This window comes from Brachyistius frenatus, unplaced genomic scaffold, assembly GCF_029030835.1.
Source record: "Brachyistius frenatus isolate BFR_SWC_R1_liver_20210118 unplaced genomic scaffold, ASM2903083v1 Contig_169, whole genome shotgun sequence".
NCBI lineage: Eukaryota > Metazoa > Chordata > Actinopteri > Embiotocidae > Brachyistius > Brachyistius frenatus.
In genome coordinates this window covers 155,001-170,000 of record NW_027210768.1, presented here as the reverse complement: position 1 = coordinate 170,000, position 15,000 = coordinate 155,001, and the positions used below count along the sequence as shown (strand labels likewise).

The following is a 15,000-nucleotide window of genomic DNA, read 5'->3' as shown; positions in this document are numbered from 1 at the left end:
CAGAGTAGGGTGGAGTCAGAGTGGGGTGGAGTCAGAGTAGGGTGGAGTCAGAGTGGGGTGGAGTCAGAGTAGGGTGGAGTCAGAGTAGGGTGGAGTCAGAGTAGGGTGGAGTCAGAGTAGGGTGGAGTCAGAGTAGGGTGGAGTCAGAGTAGGGTGGAGTCAGAGTGGGGTGGAGTCAGAGTAGGGTGGAGTCAGAGTAGGGTGGAGTCAGAGTGGGGTGGAGTCAGAGTGGGGTGGAGTCAGAGTAGGGTGGAGTCAGAGTAGGGTGGTGTCAGAGTAGGGTGGAGTCAGAGTAGGGTGGTGTCAGAGTGGGGTGGTGTCAGAGTAGGGTGGAGTCAGAGTGGGGTGGAGTCAGAGTAGGGTGGTGTCAGAGTAGGGTGGAGTCAGAGTAGGGTGGAGTCAGAGTAGGGTGGAGTCAGAGTGGGGTGGAGTCAGAGTGGGGTGGAGTCAGAGTAGAGGTGGAGGAGTAGTGGAGTCAGAGTAGGGTGGAGTCAGAGTAGGGTGGTGTCAGAGTGGGGTGGTGTCAGAGTAGGGTGGAGTCAGAGTGGGGTGGAGTCAGAGTAGGGTGGTGTCAGAGTAGGGTGGTGTCAGAGTGGGGTGGTGTCAGAGTAGGGTGGAGTCAGAGTAGGGTGGTGTCAGAGTAGGGTGGAGTCAGAGTAGGGTGGTGTCGAGACTAGTGTGTTGTTGTTGTTGTTGTACCCTTTTAATGGTTATGTCACTCAAAACATCTGGCTTTGCTCATTGCTAATGATTGATTGACAGGTGCCCTCTGCATGTTGAAGTCGTTGAACATGTGTAATTTAGGTGATGACGTCGATCAGCCGTCAGAACTTGAAATACTAACCTGATTTAGAAATTATCATTTTCTTAATCGTGACATGAACTGACATAACGCAGGTTTTTCTCAAACCTGGCAACCCTGTGCGTCCTTTCTGATTTGTTGTGGTTGTAGACTGACAGAGAATTGAGCCAATTGGGAACTGAATTACGATGAATGGGAGGTTTTGTCAGCCACAACAAACCATTGACAGGGAAGTAAACGTCACAGCGTTTGTTTTACCACCAGGTGTCACTGTAGCTGACGTTATCGGCTGCAACCAGGACTGAAGGGGAAAACACCAACACACCAAACAAACTGTAAAACATTCAGGATAGGTGGCGAAATCATAAAATGTAAATAACTGGTTCATATAGTTTTTATTTCTGTCCAGTTGTCGAAAATTATTTTCCACAATCAGTCTTTAATCTAAAAATCTGTAATAAGTGTTTAATTACAGAACGCCAACTCTTCATAATGGGATTATTCAAAACCCCTAAATTCCCAGAAACATTACAGAATCTCAGTGTCATCAGTGCATCTGATTGGAGTTACAGCAACATAAAGATATTTGGTGAGATAAAGTAGGACAGGCGGCTACACTGATATAGTCAGCAATTATCAGACTGGAAGCTAATAATAAGCACCAACTAGAGGCTTTATTTTATAGAATTTTTAGCCAATTAATCCATCTTTAGTTTTAGACGTGGCAAAGGGACATGTCCGTGGACACGTGACCATATTGACCACTCATTTCCGAGCCTTCTTGTGACCCTAGCAGTGTTCGTCATGATAGATCATTCAAAAAGTGCCGCCTGATGTAATAACCTGTGTATTGTGTAAAATGGGATTTATTGTACAGATTTTGGATCTTCCCCCTGAACAGCACACTGAGCTGAAAATGTTTGGACAGAGTTAGGGTCTCCTTTTGAGAAGCCTCCTCCCCTCCTTAAAAAAAGACCTATATTTAGGTGCAGCCAGTTCCAGGGACACAACAGAGAGCCTGGTGTCCGTGAGCAGTGAAAGTATTTTCCAGCAAATAAAGGAACTAAAAGAGTCCATCAGAATCAGGAAGGAAACAGGACGTTTCTTTGGGCTGTTTTGCAACTTCTGCTGTTTTGTCAAAGAGAAAAGGATCCCAAGGTTTTATTTTTCTCACTTGAAATTGAAACACCGAAGGCTGCGGCATCCGCTGACAACATGGGGGACGAGAGATACGAAGGCAAAGTTCCTCTTGTTGAAGAGACAAAGGTGAAAGAGCTTTATGAAACTGAAGCATCACTTGAGCAAGATGCCAAAGCTGATTACCCTCCTGCTGGGACAAACTCGATCTACTCTGCAATTCTCAGCAGAAATGAGGCTGTCAAAGATGCCACGCGCCTTAAGACCTTTTTGGAACTGCGAGACAAATATGTGAAGAAGAAGGTTTTGTTTGAAGACCCTCTGTTCCCTGCAAATGAGTCCTCTCTTTTCTACAGCCAGAAACCTTCAATGAAGTTTGAGTGGAAGCGTCCCTCGGTGAGTGGCAGGCTTTTGTCATCGTATCCTTCAGGACAAGCTGCACTTAATGCAAAAGGGGCTTTTAACATGTTCAGAAAAGCTCTTCTGTAAAATCCCTGTGTATCTCATCACTTCCTCCACAACACATGGGCGTAGTGTCAGGTTGATGTGGCTGCATGGTTGGTGGTGCATAGCTCGGGATTCTCACCTTCTACAATCACAGACAGCTGACTCAGGGAGACGATCTCTGCCGGTGCTCGCAAACATACTGACAGCTCAGTGTTGACCACAGAGCTGCACATTAATCTGATACACAGTTTCAAGAAAGGTTTGACATTTTTCAAATGCTTGACAATAAGTGGGTCTGATTTTTGGTCCTGATAGCAGCCGTTAAGGATCATTTGGCAAAAGACATTCAGTTTAAATGGACATGAAGAGACGCACGTCCTTGAACCATAGTGCCCGCCAACACACTGACACAGATATAAACACGAATAGAAGTCCAGACGTGGCATAATACTTACCAACGGATGTAAAAACACTCAATTACATTTAAAAGTCCTCATTTCAAAATCTGACTCAATTAAAAGTACAGACGCAATATTATCAGCCATGTGCAAAGTGATATAATACATATAATATATGAAATGTAAAATGACCCCTTTAGAGTGTCATACTATTATATCATGGTGTATTACACATGTTATAATGTTTTCATTACAGATGTGTAAACCTAGAAGTCGCATTGTTGTAACAAATGTTACAGTCAACGATACCTTACTGTGTCTACTGGTGGGAACCTGAAAGCATCATTTTGAAAAAATACACCAAGAAAACTTTAATCTGCTGTTACAAGCACCGAGAAATGGAATAAAACATTACACTCTTGCAGAGTAGAAATGTTAAAGGGATAGTCTGTTGTTTTTGGAAGTATGGAAATATTTTTGATGAGAATATTGACACGACATTCATATCTGTCTGATTGATATTAAGCTTCAGTTAGAAGTCGGTTAGCATATCTTAGCAATTAGACTAAAACTAACCTGCCAAATAAACAACAAGACATAAAGTGTTAATTGTGAGTTAATAGGTGGATTTTGTTGCCCTTGGAAAGAGTTTGGTGAACGACAGCAAGTTCTCCATCAACCTGCTGCCTTAAAAACCTGCATGTGTGTACGGAAGAGAACTGGTGCTGTTTAAAAGGCAAAGGGTGCCAACACTAAACACTGATTTAAGTTATTTCTGTTTGCACTTTTTGTGAAGTTAACTAAGAAGTAAAAGCTAATCTTCTCATTGTTTTTACAATTAGTGTGTAAAACCTTTGCACTGTCAACCACTACAGAAAAAACAACCTGTGATATCATGTGTTTTTTCTGGAAGGGATGTGAATCCAGTGTAACTTAAATCTCAAGCTTGATTGCTGCTTACTGGCAGGTGAGAAATATAGCTTGGGACATTTGGCTGAGATTAGTGTTACATGAACCCCATCCAGGGGTCAGCAGCGGAGCACGCTCTAAATTCGGAACATGACGCCACATTTTCACAGCCTTGGTTGTGGTTAGTCGTATAAAGTCGGAGGCAGACTCATTGCTGTGAATCTCCTGAAATGAAGGCAGACCTGATTTCTTTCTTTCTTTATCCTGCCCTGCTAGGAAAAACCTTATATCCACAAAATTTGTATGGTCTTATAGTGCCTATGAACTGTTTTTTATTCCCATATTGCTTAAAATGTTAATAGTTCAAAATATTCCAAAAAGAATAGACAAAATGTGGTGTTTTTATTCCTTTCATCCTTTTGTGATCTTATCAGATATATGTTGTGACCCCTTGGAGATCCAAACCCACAAGTTGGGAACCACTTTAAGAGCAGACCTTGTAATCCTTCCACATGTACATCTCTTTCAAGGGCCAACACTCCACTGAACAAAAACAGCAGAAGATTCAGCTTGTGTTGATCAGCTTGATAAATATATTGCTAATCAATAAAGTCACAAGCAGTTAATTACAGTGCCACAACAAAGATTTTGCATTCATCACAACATTAACATTTGTTCAGAGGACCAAAGAGGTCGTGACCAGAGGACTTCCAACAGCTGCTCTCTCGTAAGCATAAGTAAATGCAGAAGGGGATTTCATGATTCCCGTTCCACCGCCCGGCCAGAGACATTTATCCAACTCGCTTTCAGTTTCAAAGTCAAGTGCCCGTCTTGTAAATCACGTCAGGTTTAGATATGTGAATCGTGACAGGTGTAGACCAACAAATGCAGATTTTAGTTTCGATGATACTTACAACAGAAACATACATATGGTCTCTTACAAAAATATTTCATTCAGAAATAGAAGCCGAAGTGGTCCAAAAACAAGCAGCCGTGCCAGAACATATAGTCCCTAAATCAAACTGAAACCTGCCTATCTGTAGAAAATCGAAAATGACCAAAATGTTGGATCAGGAGCTTAATCTGTTCAAATATTTAGAAAACAAGATGTTAAATCTGATTTGACAATCAAAGTCAACTTTCCGCATAATTAGAGTACTCCAAATAAGCATCGAGGTTCAATACAGAACCCCAAGTAAAGAAATGATTAATCAGTCTTTTCGTAATATTTGTCATGCATTAAAAGTGGAATGGCAGTAAACAGTGCTTTATAATTAAGACGCTGCAGGACTCAAACAGTCTTTTGACACATTTGTAGAGCAAAGAGATTTGTTCTATCAGTGTATTTTTCCTTGCCGTAGATATTGGATCAATACATTTAAAATTGAAGCTTTTCCAGCTAATGCGTGAATCACTTTATAATGAGAAAAAACAATTGCAACACATTCAGAAATCCCCCTCTAACATTTTCTGTCTCCTAGGAAATTTGTGAAAACCCCGAGTTCATCGTAGACGGAGCCAACAGGACAGACATCTGTCAAGGAGAATTGGGTAATACATGAACTGTTTTTTGGTTTTGAATAAATGTTTGTCTTTTACTGCCCACACCAAGCACACTTTTAACGAGATACAACAGTGATGCTTCAGCCTGCTGTAATTTGTGGCAAGCCGTTGGAAATCAGGGTGAAATCTATGTTAAGATAAAGCACCCTTCTTGCTGTCCTGTTAAGGGACAAGATAAGAACATGAAAGCTGTATAAAAAACATGAGCTTGAAGCCGCAGCATGTTGTGCAATCTGAAACCAGGAATAGACAACTTTAATGACAAGCATGAGCCTCAGTAATATATGCAGCGATGAGGCTTTAATCTGCGACCACCATGTTACTTTGTGAGGTGGTGTACTTTCATCACCATGAATGAATCTGCTGCTGACAGGTGACTGCTGGCTGCTTGCTGCCATCGCCTGTCTGACACTGAACGAGAAGCTGCTGTACAGAGTGATTCCTCAGGATCAGAGCTTCACTGAAAACTACGCCGGCATCTTCCACTTCCAGGTTTTAAATGAACATTTTAGCCGTTGTTGGCATAAACTATTGAAATTTAATGTTCTTCACATTTATATTCCATCATTCAAAAAATGTACGTCAGTAAAAGTACATAGAATTTAAATATTGCCTACAAAAAAGTACCAAAAGCAAAACTCACGATGTGAAATATATTTTACATGTACATTTGTCCAGAAACTGCATACAGTTTGCCTAAATTCAAGTTCATCACATGTAAAATGTTGTTCACATGTAATGAATGACTGTTTTACCTTTATATACTAAAAAATATATTAAATTCACAGTTCACTGTAATCTTAATAATGATCAAAAAACAAACTACTTTTTCATATAAATCAGCTTTTTTTAAATGTTTTTTTCTCATAAAAAGTTGACACTTTGGAGGTTCATGGTTCCCACAGGACAGCAGTCTGATTTATCGGTCTTTTTTTTTTTAAAGAAAAAAGTTATAAGAATAACGTGCTTAAACTCACTGAGCAGTGATACATCCACAGAGTATCTAAAGTTTAAATAATGTGGATCTCTTCCTTTTAATGTTTTCTCTGCTGTCTCATCGCTCATCTCCTGTTTTCGCTCTGTTCTGGTTTTCCACTCTCAGTTCTGGCGTTATGGCGAATGGATCGACGTGGTCGTGGACGATCGAATTCCCACCTGCAAAAACAAGCTGGTTTTCACCAAATCTTTCAGACAAAATGAGTTCTGGAGCGCTCTTTTGGAAAAGGCTTACGCCAAGTAAGCAGAGTCTATTAATGTCCCCTGCACTCTGCAGTCGGGCAGCTCTCCACGTCGTCATCTGTCGCTGTTAATTTGTTCAGTCTGGTTCAAATGTTCAATCCACCCACAGTAAAAAGTTTAGCATCTTGTCTTCACTTCTAGCTTTCTTGCTAAAAACAAAAGAACAAGTCTGACATTACTTACATACTTTCATGTAGTCTACAACGCAAATACACTTTTTCAAAATGTTCTTATCCAAAAAAAGTAAGAGTATTGTCATCAAGATAATACCCCTTGATCTAAGAAAATCTGTCAAACAAGATGAATTACTCCTGAAACCACTGACCTTTCACCTCCCAGCCACAACCTCTCATGAACTTACTTCAAGCGAGTCAAGATTTAAGCCCCAATCCTGAACCAAATGACTTATTAAGGTGTGTATTTTTTGCAGTGTAGTTACACTAACCAGCCACACAACTCAAGGGTCTTCATGTTTCCTACATTGGTTGCAGGCCGTGTGAAGAAGCCAGGCATCGGAGAACATACATGTCTGCGCAATAACCCAAGTGATTGACCTCTCTCTCAGGTTGCACGGGTCTTATGAGGCACTGAAAGGCGGGAACACTTTGGAAGCCATGGAGGACTTCACAGGTGGAGTTACTGAGTTCTTTGAGTTGTCCGAGGCTCCCAAAGAGCTGTACAACATCATGAAGAAGGCGCTACAGAGAGGCTCGCTGATGGGCTGCTCCATAGATGTAAGTGGTAGGATAAGAAGTCAAAGGAAAGTGAACAGGAAACTCACAATGTAGAGATTAAAGCATTAAAGTGACTCACAGAACTCCAGACGTGAAAAAAAGAGTCCATAATCATATTCACCATGCAACGACATAAAAGACAGAAAAATGAGAATCTACACTGACATCAGGTTCAATTTGATATTAGTGGCATCTTTTAATTTAAAGTGAACAGTTTTATATAATCAAACAAAAGCCTTAAATCAGTCTGCCTTTTGTTGACATGTGTTGTGTCTGTCAGGTCACATCAGCCATTGAACTGGAGTCCCGGACCGAGCAGGGGCTGGTCAAGGGTCACGCCTACTCCATCATAGGCCTGGAGGAGGTACCGTGAACTGTCCACTCAAATGCAGATTTGGTATCCTTTGAGAGACCTTTTCCAGTAATGTGTGAAGTCTTTTTTCTTTCTAGTGTGACGAGGTTTCAAAGGACACCAGAATTCGCCTGATTCGCTTGCGCAATCCCTGGGGTTTCGTACTCTGGAAGGGACCCTGGTGTCCAAAGTAAGATGAGATGTGAGAAACCTTGAAGATATTTGTCTGAATATCACACAAAGTCATGTAATATTTATAAATAAGGATCCTGTAATGTAGCAGCTCTTCTGTTTATGGTTTGTTACGTACGTATTAACGTTGCTTGATCTTTCCATAGTTCAAAGGAGTGGTCGACTATTTCCACTGCAGACAGGGAGAACCTAAGAAAACAGACAGTGGAGACGAGTGAGTGTTGGTGAGTTTCACGTCATCTTTCCCTCGGCATTTCAACCACATCCCCAGGGTGGTTTTAGGAAAGGTTATGTTTCTTGGTCCACTTTAGATTGTATTGCTGTATGTTTTGTGCCCATGTTATCTATTACTTTTTACGATGTTATCCTTCTGCTCGACTCACAGCTCAGGACGACGTAGTACAGCACTTTGTTTTGTCGAGTTGTTTTACCGCAAACAATTGATTATCCTTTGTGCATTGCATTGTGGGAGGATGGTGAGCATCAACAGCACACTCAAAAAACAAATGTGTTTAGTCTGCAGACAGAAGGACTCCCCTGATTTCCTACAGTTTTTCTCCTACCAACTTCTCCTCTCATATTTCCCTCTAGGATGTCCTTTGATGATTTCAAGAAGAATTTCACCAAGCTGGAGATGTGCAACCTGACTCCCGACACACTGCAGGAGGATGAAAGACAAAGCTGGACGGTGTCGGTCAATGAGGGTCGCTGGGTGAGAGGCAGCTCTGCTGGTGGCTGCAGGAACTTCCCAGGTTATTTTTTCCTTTCTTTCCTTTTACAGCAAATTAATTCCTTTAAAAGTCATCATTGTAGCTCATGTTTCTTCTTTATTTAGGCTACGATCATGTGACATTTACTGCCTGTGTTTTGTAGACACATATTGGACGAACCCTCAGTATCGGCTGCAGCTGTATGAGGAGGACGACGACCCGGAGGACGGACAGGTGGCCTGCACCCTCGTCGTGGCTTTGATGCAAAAAGGTCGAAGGATGCAGCGCCATCAAGGGGCCAGATTCCTCACCATTGGGTTTTCCATCTATGAGGTAGTGATCCCGTGACACTGAAAACCTCAGCGCTCCTTCAGCAGGGAGCGTATCACGTACGCTCAGGAGTTGATTTGACATTTAACTCTGTCTGTGTCTCAACAGGTGCCGAAGGAGGTACGCTCATCTTGAAGAAGGACGTTATTTTGATGACGTCAGTGCTTTCTCTGCATTGACTTGTATCTCCAGAGAGTTGTGTGTGATGACTGTAACAGTGTCATATAGTTGGTCAAGCTTTAGGAAAACCTCTAAAGTATTATATGCTGATTTAAAAAAAAAAAAAAAGAGTTGGTAATGGGCTATTAATTGTTAATTCTACAAATTGGTAGTGAAACAAAGCAGTAAATCACCATCTCATCATCCCTTAAAATGATCTCTCATTACACCTCCATCCACAGATGTGTGGACAGAATCAACATCTGCAGAAGGACTTCTTCCTCTACACAGCCTCCAAGGCAAAATGCAAGACCTACATTAACCTGCGGGAGGTGACGGAGCGTTTCCGTCTGCCTCCGGGAGAGTACGTCATCATCCCCACAACCTTTAAACAGCATCAAGAAGGAGAGTTCATCCTCAGGGTCTTCTCTGAGAAGAAGAGCACATCTGAGTAAGGATCACTGAGTGTGTGTGGGTGGGGAGGGGGGGGGGGGCAACCAGACACATTTGATGTCACAGCTGATGCTATTCTGCTGATTGCTGACAGCAAAATTGGTATTCAACTGTCAAAACACTGATAGGCTACAGACCGTGGATGACTGTGTGTCTGTTTCTCTTCACAGGGAAGCAGAGAACACCATCGAAGCTGACCAGACAAAGGTTTGAATCTTGATGGCAGAAATAGTGATCAGATATATTTCTAAATTCTGGCTGATGTTGCAGTGACGCGTACAGATTTAACTTTTACGTCAACAAACTCCTGACAACAATTTGATATAAAAACAGGTCCTTCAAATGCACGAGTAGCCAGTCACTGTCCACTAAATAGGTGAGGGAATTTCCAGAGAAGTCAAGGCGCAGTGCTTTGACAAAGTGCAAGAGTTAAAAAGCATAAATAATAGCGGCCACAAGACGAAAACAAAAAGGGCACACCAATCGTTTGACGTCGAAGTCGGTCAGTCACATATTCCAACAGCATCAGTAAATCCATACATCCGAACATTTGGCCACTTCAAGACTTTCAGCTTCTGTATCTTGAGATACTTTGACTTATTTACAGTTTATAGACAATTTATTTTTTGAAACACACTCAGTGGCCCCTTAATGTTAGAAGTGTTTCGCCCTTTTCTCACATTAGTGTTTCTCTGTTTGGAAGAAGCTTGACAATTAACGCCACTCACGCCGTCAACTTCTCTGAATGTTTGTTTTTTACAAAAATATATAAAAGATCGGCTTTCTTTAGAAACACACTTTCTTTTTATAACACGACAGAGATGTAGGTGCCACTGAACTGAAGTATTAAAGATGAAAACTTGAAAAGAGGAATAATATTAAGCCTGAGCTTCATCCAGTATTAAAAGCTCAGTTACCTTTTCCATTGAGTTGAAAGTGTCTGAAAATTATGACATTAAGCATTTCCTCTAAAAATGCTGACTGGACAGACTATTCCGATTCCTCCAGACACATTCTGCATGTTCACACTGCAATATCAGTTGAATTTGATCAATTGTAAATCTCCAATGTGTGGCCCACATATTTCATCATCTCTCTGTCTTGTTCTAATGAATACATCACTGTACTGGTCACTCATAGAGTAACTAACAGGTTTGGCTATTCAAGTGTTTCCTCCTCCTTTTCATCTCATTTCATCCCTTTGTCCCTACTTGTCTTATTGGCCATCAGCAAGACAAGAAAAAGAAAGAAAAGGTAATGCATACATGTGGCAGTAGCAGTGCTTGATTGCTTTTAAGCCCACTGCTCCTTCATCATGTGTCGGCTACTAGCAGATATAGTTTGTGCCATTATTATCTGTACAAATTATAAGCAGTAGAATAACTATGAATTAACTCTTTCTCTTCTGTTCTGTTTGTCTTTTATAACCCTTCTCTCCCATTACCACCTGATGCTATTACCCACTTCGCAGCCTATTGTATTTGTGTCAGACAGAGCACGTGCCAACAAAGAAATCGAGCACGACGGTATCCGGGGGGAAAAGAAGAAGAAGCCAAAGGTAACTTGCTTGAGATGGAGGCAGAGGGTGTTTAGATTAGACTAGTTATTGTAGAGTCTGAACTCCGACACGTAACTCACCGTGACCTTTGCTTTGTAGTAATTTCTGCTGATGCCGCTGAAATTTAATCGTGACCAGGTCAAATAACCTCATTGGGAATTGAACGATTGAGTCTGAAGCCAACTGATCACATGTGGCTCGGCTGCACCTGTTTTCCTGTCAGCGTCAGTTTGGACAAGCCTTCATGCAGTGCTTTATTTTCATGTGCTGCGCTCCTCTGGTACCGTGAGGAAATGCAGCCGGTGATAATCAATCAAAACAATGTTGTAATCGAATAGATTGAGTCCTTCTCAGGAGATTTTCATCAAACCAAATGGTCCAGTATGCCCTCAGTGGCCACTTTATTAGGTACACGTGCACAGTTTAGCCCGTAATAGTCCGTTTTTGTTTCAAGGAGGTGTGGAATAAATGATCAATTTCCCCTCGGGGATTAATAAAGTATATACCTACCTACCTACCTTAAAAAAACATGTAGTTACTCAGATATGTTAAATATTAGTTTATAGAGCATATGGTCTCCCAATTGTGCGGTTTCTAAAATCAGAAAAAACTCTGATTTATAACTCAGGACACTGTGGCTATATTTTGGGTCTAAATTGGCCTTTTAATAATTGTCTTTCTCATATAAAATGTATTTCCCATAGAAATGTGTCATTTCTAAAAAACAACAATCAGGATCAAGAGATAAAGACAAACAACGAGCTTAACTTAGGCCAGTCAAAACTGACCTAGTAAATAATTTGTTTCTCATTTGTCCTTCAGCGAAAACTGTTTGAACTTGAGGAAGAGACTGAAGAGGAAAAACAGTTTCGGGTCATCTTCCAAAAGATCGCTGCTGAGGTGAGTACGCAAGTGAGAACGAAGACAACAACGGAAAGACGTGTATATCGATCATATCTGAGTGTTTTAGTTCATGTGGACTAAATTATTCCTCCCTTACCTCAGGACATGCAAGTCTGTGCTAACGAACTCAAGACGATCATGAAGAACGTACTTGCCAAACGTGAGTACACTGAAAAGATGAAGGTCGTCTCTGCTCTCTGCGCTCAGCACTCACACCGACCGGCCCTTTTTCACAGATAATGAAATAAAGACTGAAGGTTTCAGCCTTGAGACGTGTCGGAGTATGATCGCCTTGATGGACGTATCCTTTGAATTGCTTATGGGCAGAGGAGTGTGTGCAGAGTGGACAGATTTTGAAGGGGTCAAAGGTCAAGGTTACTGTCCCCACATGTTGACATGTGTGAATGCATGTGTGTGAACACGTAATGATTCTTTCAAAGTTGTTGTTTGATATATTATATTTGGCCAGATATGGAAACAAACTGCAACTTGACGTACAACTGCAAGGAGGTAATTCTAGTTTTGTATAAAAATGAAAAAGCCTTTTGGGAGAGTTGATGCCGATGTGTCATTTATGACATTTGAAGACACGCTGTGGCTTTCACAGCCGTGATGTCGGGTAGAAACTGCACTGGGCAGCCATCAATTGAAAACGTAATATTTTTTTAATTTTCGTCCTTTTTTTTAACTGTAGAAAAAATACAACTTCCCGATGTCCTTACAACTAAAAAAGTAACTAGCTGGTATATGTGCTGTTTTTTCCATAACTGGTTCTTTGTCAGACTGATGGGACAGGGAGGCTGAATCTGCAGGAGTTCAAGCACTTGTGGAAAAAGATCAAGGAGTGGCAGGTAGGACAGTTTTCGCCTCAGCTAACTTCTGCTCCCGTTTAACATGTTTATTTGATCGTGCGTCTCATTGTGTTTGCAGCTCATCTTCAAACGTTACGACAAAGACAAATCCTGCTGCATCAGCAGTTTTGAGATGAGGAACGCTGTCCATGATGCAGGTGGGCAACATGTCGTAGATATTATATTTACTCCAGTACAGTACTTAAGTACAATTGTGAGGTACTTGTACTTTGTGTATTGTTGTACATAATATATTGGTTGGAGGGAAATGAAGTATTTAAACAATGCTGTGTTTGAACTTTTACTGAAGTAAAGGATGTGAATACTTCCTCTATAACTATCGTTAAGTATGAACCACTTACAGAGTTTGTCTTTTTGGTCTCCGGCTGCACATGTGCTTTTATAAATTTTAGATTTCGTGCTTTTCAAGACCTGATATTTCAAACTGTAATAAAACATGAATTCAGCTTCACTAGAAACAAACTTCCAGCTTTGCTTCGAAATCCCACAGCATTTATTTCATTCAAATGTGAAAAGGTTGTAATTATGTTATAAAAATAATGTCTACTCCGTCTTCTCCACACAGGGTTTCACCTCAACAAACAGCTATATGACATCATAGCCATGCGCTACGCAGACGAAAACGTCAACATAGATTTTGACAGCTACATCTGTTGTTTCGTGAGGCTCGAGGGCATGTTCAGTAAGTACAGAGCACACCTCACTGCTTGTGCATGTTATATCGACCAAAACATAGTCAGCACTGATGATCCGTCTCACTGGTGTATTAAATGGCCGACAAGTGGGGCGGGTCATTGGCCAAAAACACTTTAACTGGACTGATTTTTATTTTACGGACATGAGGTCATTATAGTGACCTTACACAAGTTTTAAACTGAATCTGGATATTTTAGTTTGTTTTATGAATCTGTGGGAGGCCAATTTACAGATTCCAGTGAGTGACTCCTTATGCAGCTGCATGACTTGACGAACATTACAAACAGCCTGAGGGATGTGTCTCTTGCAGGGGCTTTCAACGCCTTTGACAAAGACGGAGACGGAATCATCAAGCTCAACGTCCTGGAGGCAAGTCACACAAATATTTCTCTACAACATGCTGTTCAGTGTCACAGGCAACACTTCAGTCCATGTTTCTATTTCGTTCATTGTTGACCTTGAAAATATGAAATACTAATGTAACATACAGCGTGACACTGCTATCTATTACTATTTTCAATGATTAGTTTTGGTAAAGATTGCATTTTGAGGTCGTCTTTGAAGGAATACAAATGAGTTTCTAATATTTTGCTGACTAAATTAACATATACGATAGAAAAGGACAAAAATATGAAAATTACACCATAAACTAACGTACAGAGTTGAATTGACACTTCTCAGACACAAACTTAAGCAATTACTTTCCAGAAGTTTCATAGTTAAAATGAAACCCTTTTTGCTAATCACTGTTTTCCTTTTGTCTTTCTTTCCAGTGGCTTCAGCTGACCATGTACTCTTAGGTCACCTTCTAAAGACAGTTGGTAACTCAAGTGACACCAACTTTGTTACAACATAAATTAACAAAATGTACTTTTGCACATGTGTGATTGCAGCAAGTTTGTGATGTCAGAAGGAGCCGTTTCACTCTTAACTCGAGCTTTAATGGTCAACTTTTCTCGTGACATATTTTCAATGCTAAAGCTGATTATTCAAAAATGATCAGTTTCCTGGCTCTACAGCGCTGAAGGGAGCCACGAAGGGACGTCAACAGACACACTTACAAATGCAGAGCTGACTTTTGTTCCCATCTTGTGAAGAATATGCAGCTAAAAATGAGCTTTTTGTTTGACAAATCTTTCCAGAAATACTTCATGTATAGTTTCTCAAATAAAGTGGAGGTGAACACTGTCAATTCACTTCTCTTTATTGCTGTACATTTACAGTTGGTATTAAACAAATTAAATAGACCTGCATAATGTACAGTATAATGTAGAAAAATTAAGGCATGACTTTAATACAGCATCATACCGGTTTGTCTCTGCACTGTTTGGTTTTAAATATGTTAAACAAGGAATGAGATCATTTCCTAGAATTACTGTGTTTGAAATGTAAAAGTTATAATTTATCAGATGTTTTACATTTAATGATGCAAAACTTTAAAAAAATAAAAGGTGTACAGGAGCAGAAAGTCTGAGTCAGGGGGTAACAACTGATGTAGTTTGTCCACACTGGCGTGTGATGTCACCGTGCAAAGAAAAACATTAAA

General features: G+C 40.7%; 1 protein-coding gene across 4 annotated transcripts; it reads left to right on the top strand.

Annotated features, from left to right (window-relative positions):
• The first annotated feature begins 1,799 nt into the window (after positions 1-1,799).
• On the top strand, positions 1,800-14,928 carry capn3b (calpain 3b). 4 transcript variants are annotated; one of them, XM_069717178.1, is made up of 23 exons: positions 1,800-2,335; positions 5,175-5,244; positions 5,630-5,748; positions 6,359-6,492; positions 7,061-7,229; positions 7,510-7,593; positions 7,680-7,771; positions 7,920-7,997; positions 8,365-8,525; positions 8,647-8,816; positions 8,922-8,933; positions 9,215-9,423; positions 9,596-9,632; positions 10,656-10,679; positions 10,897-10,983; positions 11,806-11,883; positions 11,989-12,046; positions 12,123-12,187; positions 12,669-12,737; positions 12,817-12,895; positions 13,324-13,440; positions 13,765-13,823; positions 14,228-14,928. In XM_069717178.1, the coding sequence occupies exons 1-23, from the start codon at positions 2,018-2,020 to the stop codon at positions 14,252-14,254; spliced, it is 2,316 nt and encodes a 771-aa protein (XP_069573279.1). In that variant the 5' UTR covers positions 1,800-2,017; the 3' UTR covers positions 14,255-14,928. The 4 variants fall into 4 exon arrangements, with proteins under 4 accessions (XP_069573279.1, XP_069573280.1, XP_069573281.1 ...); XM_069717179.1 differs by lacking the exon at positions 10,656-10,679; XM_069717180.1 differs by lacking the exons at positions 1,800-2,335; positions 5,175-5,244; positions 5,630-5,748; ... (2 more) ...; positions 7,510-7,593; positions 7,680-7,771 and adding an exon at positions 7,778-7,783.
• Positions 14,929-15,000: the final 72 nt, after the last annotated feature.

Excerpts from the sequence above, each read along its gene's own strand:
- capn3b (XM_069717178.1), top strand. The coding sequence starts at position 2,018 with ATGGGGGACGAGAGATACGAAGGCAAAGTTCCTCTTGTTGAAGAGACA. Across the intron at positions 12,738-12,816 it reads AAAAGATCAAGGAGTGGCAG|CTCATCTTCAAACGTTACGA; the intron begins GTAGGACAGTTT and ends TTGTGTTTGCAG. Across the intron at positions 13,441-13,764 it reads GAGGCTCGAGGGCATGTTCA|GGGCTTTCAACGCCTTTGAC; the intron begins GTAAGTACAGAG and ends TGTCTCTTGCAG.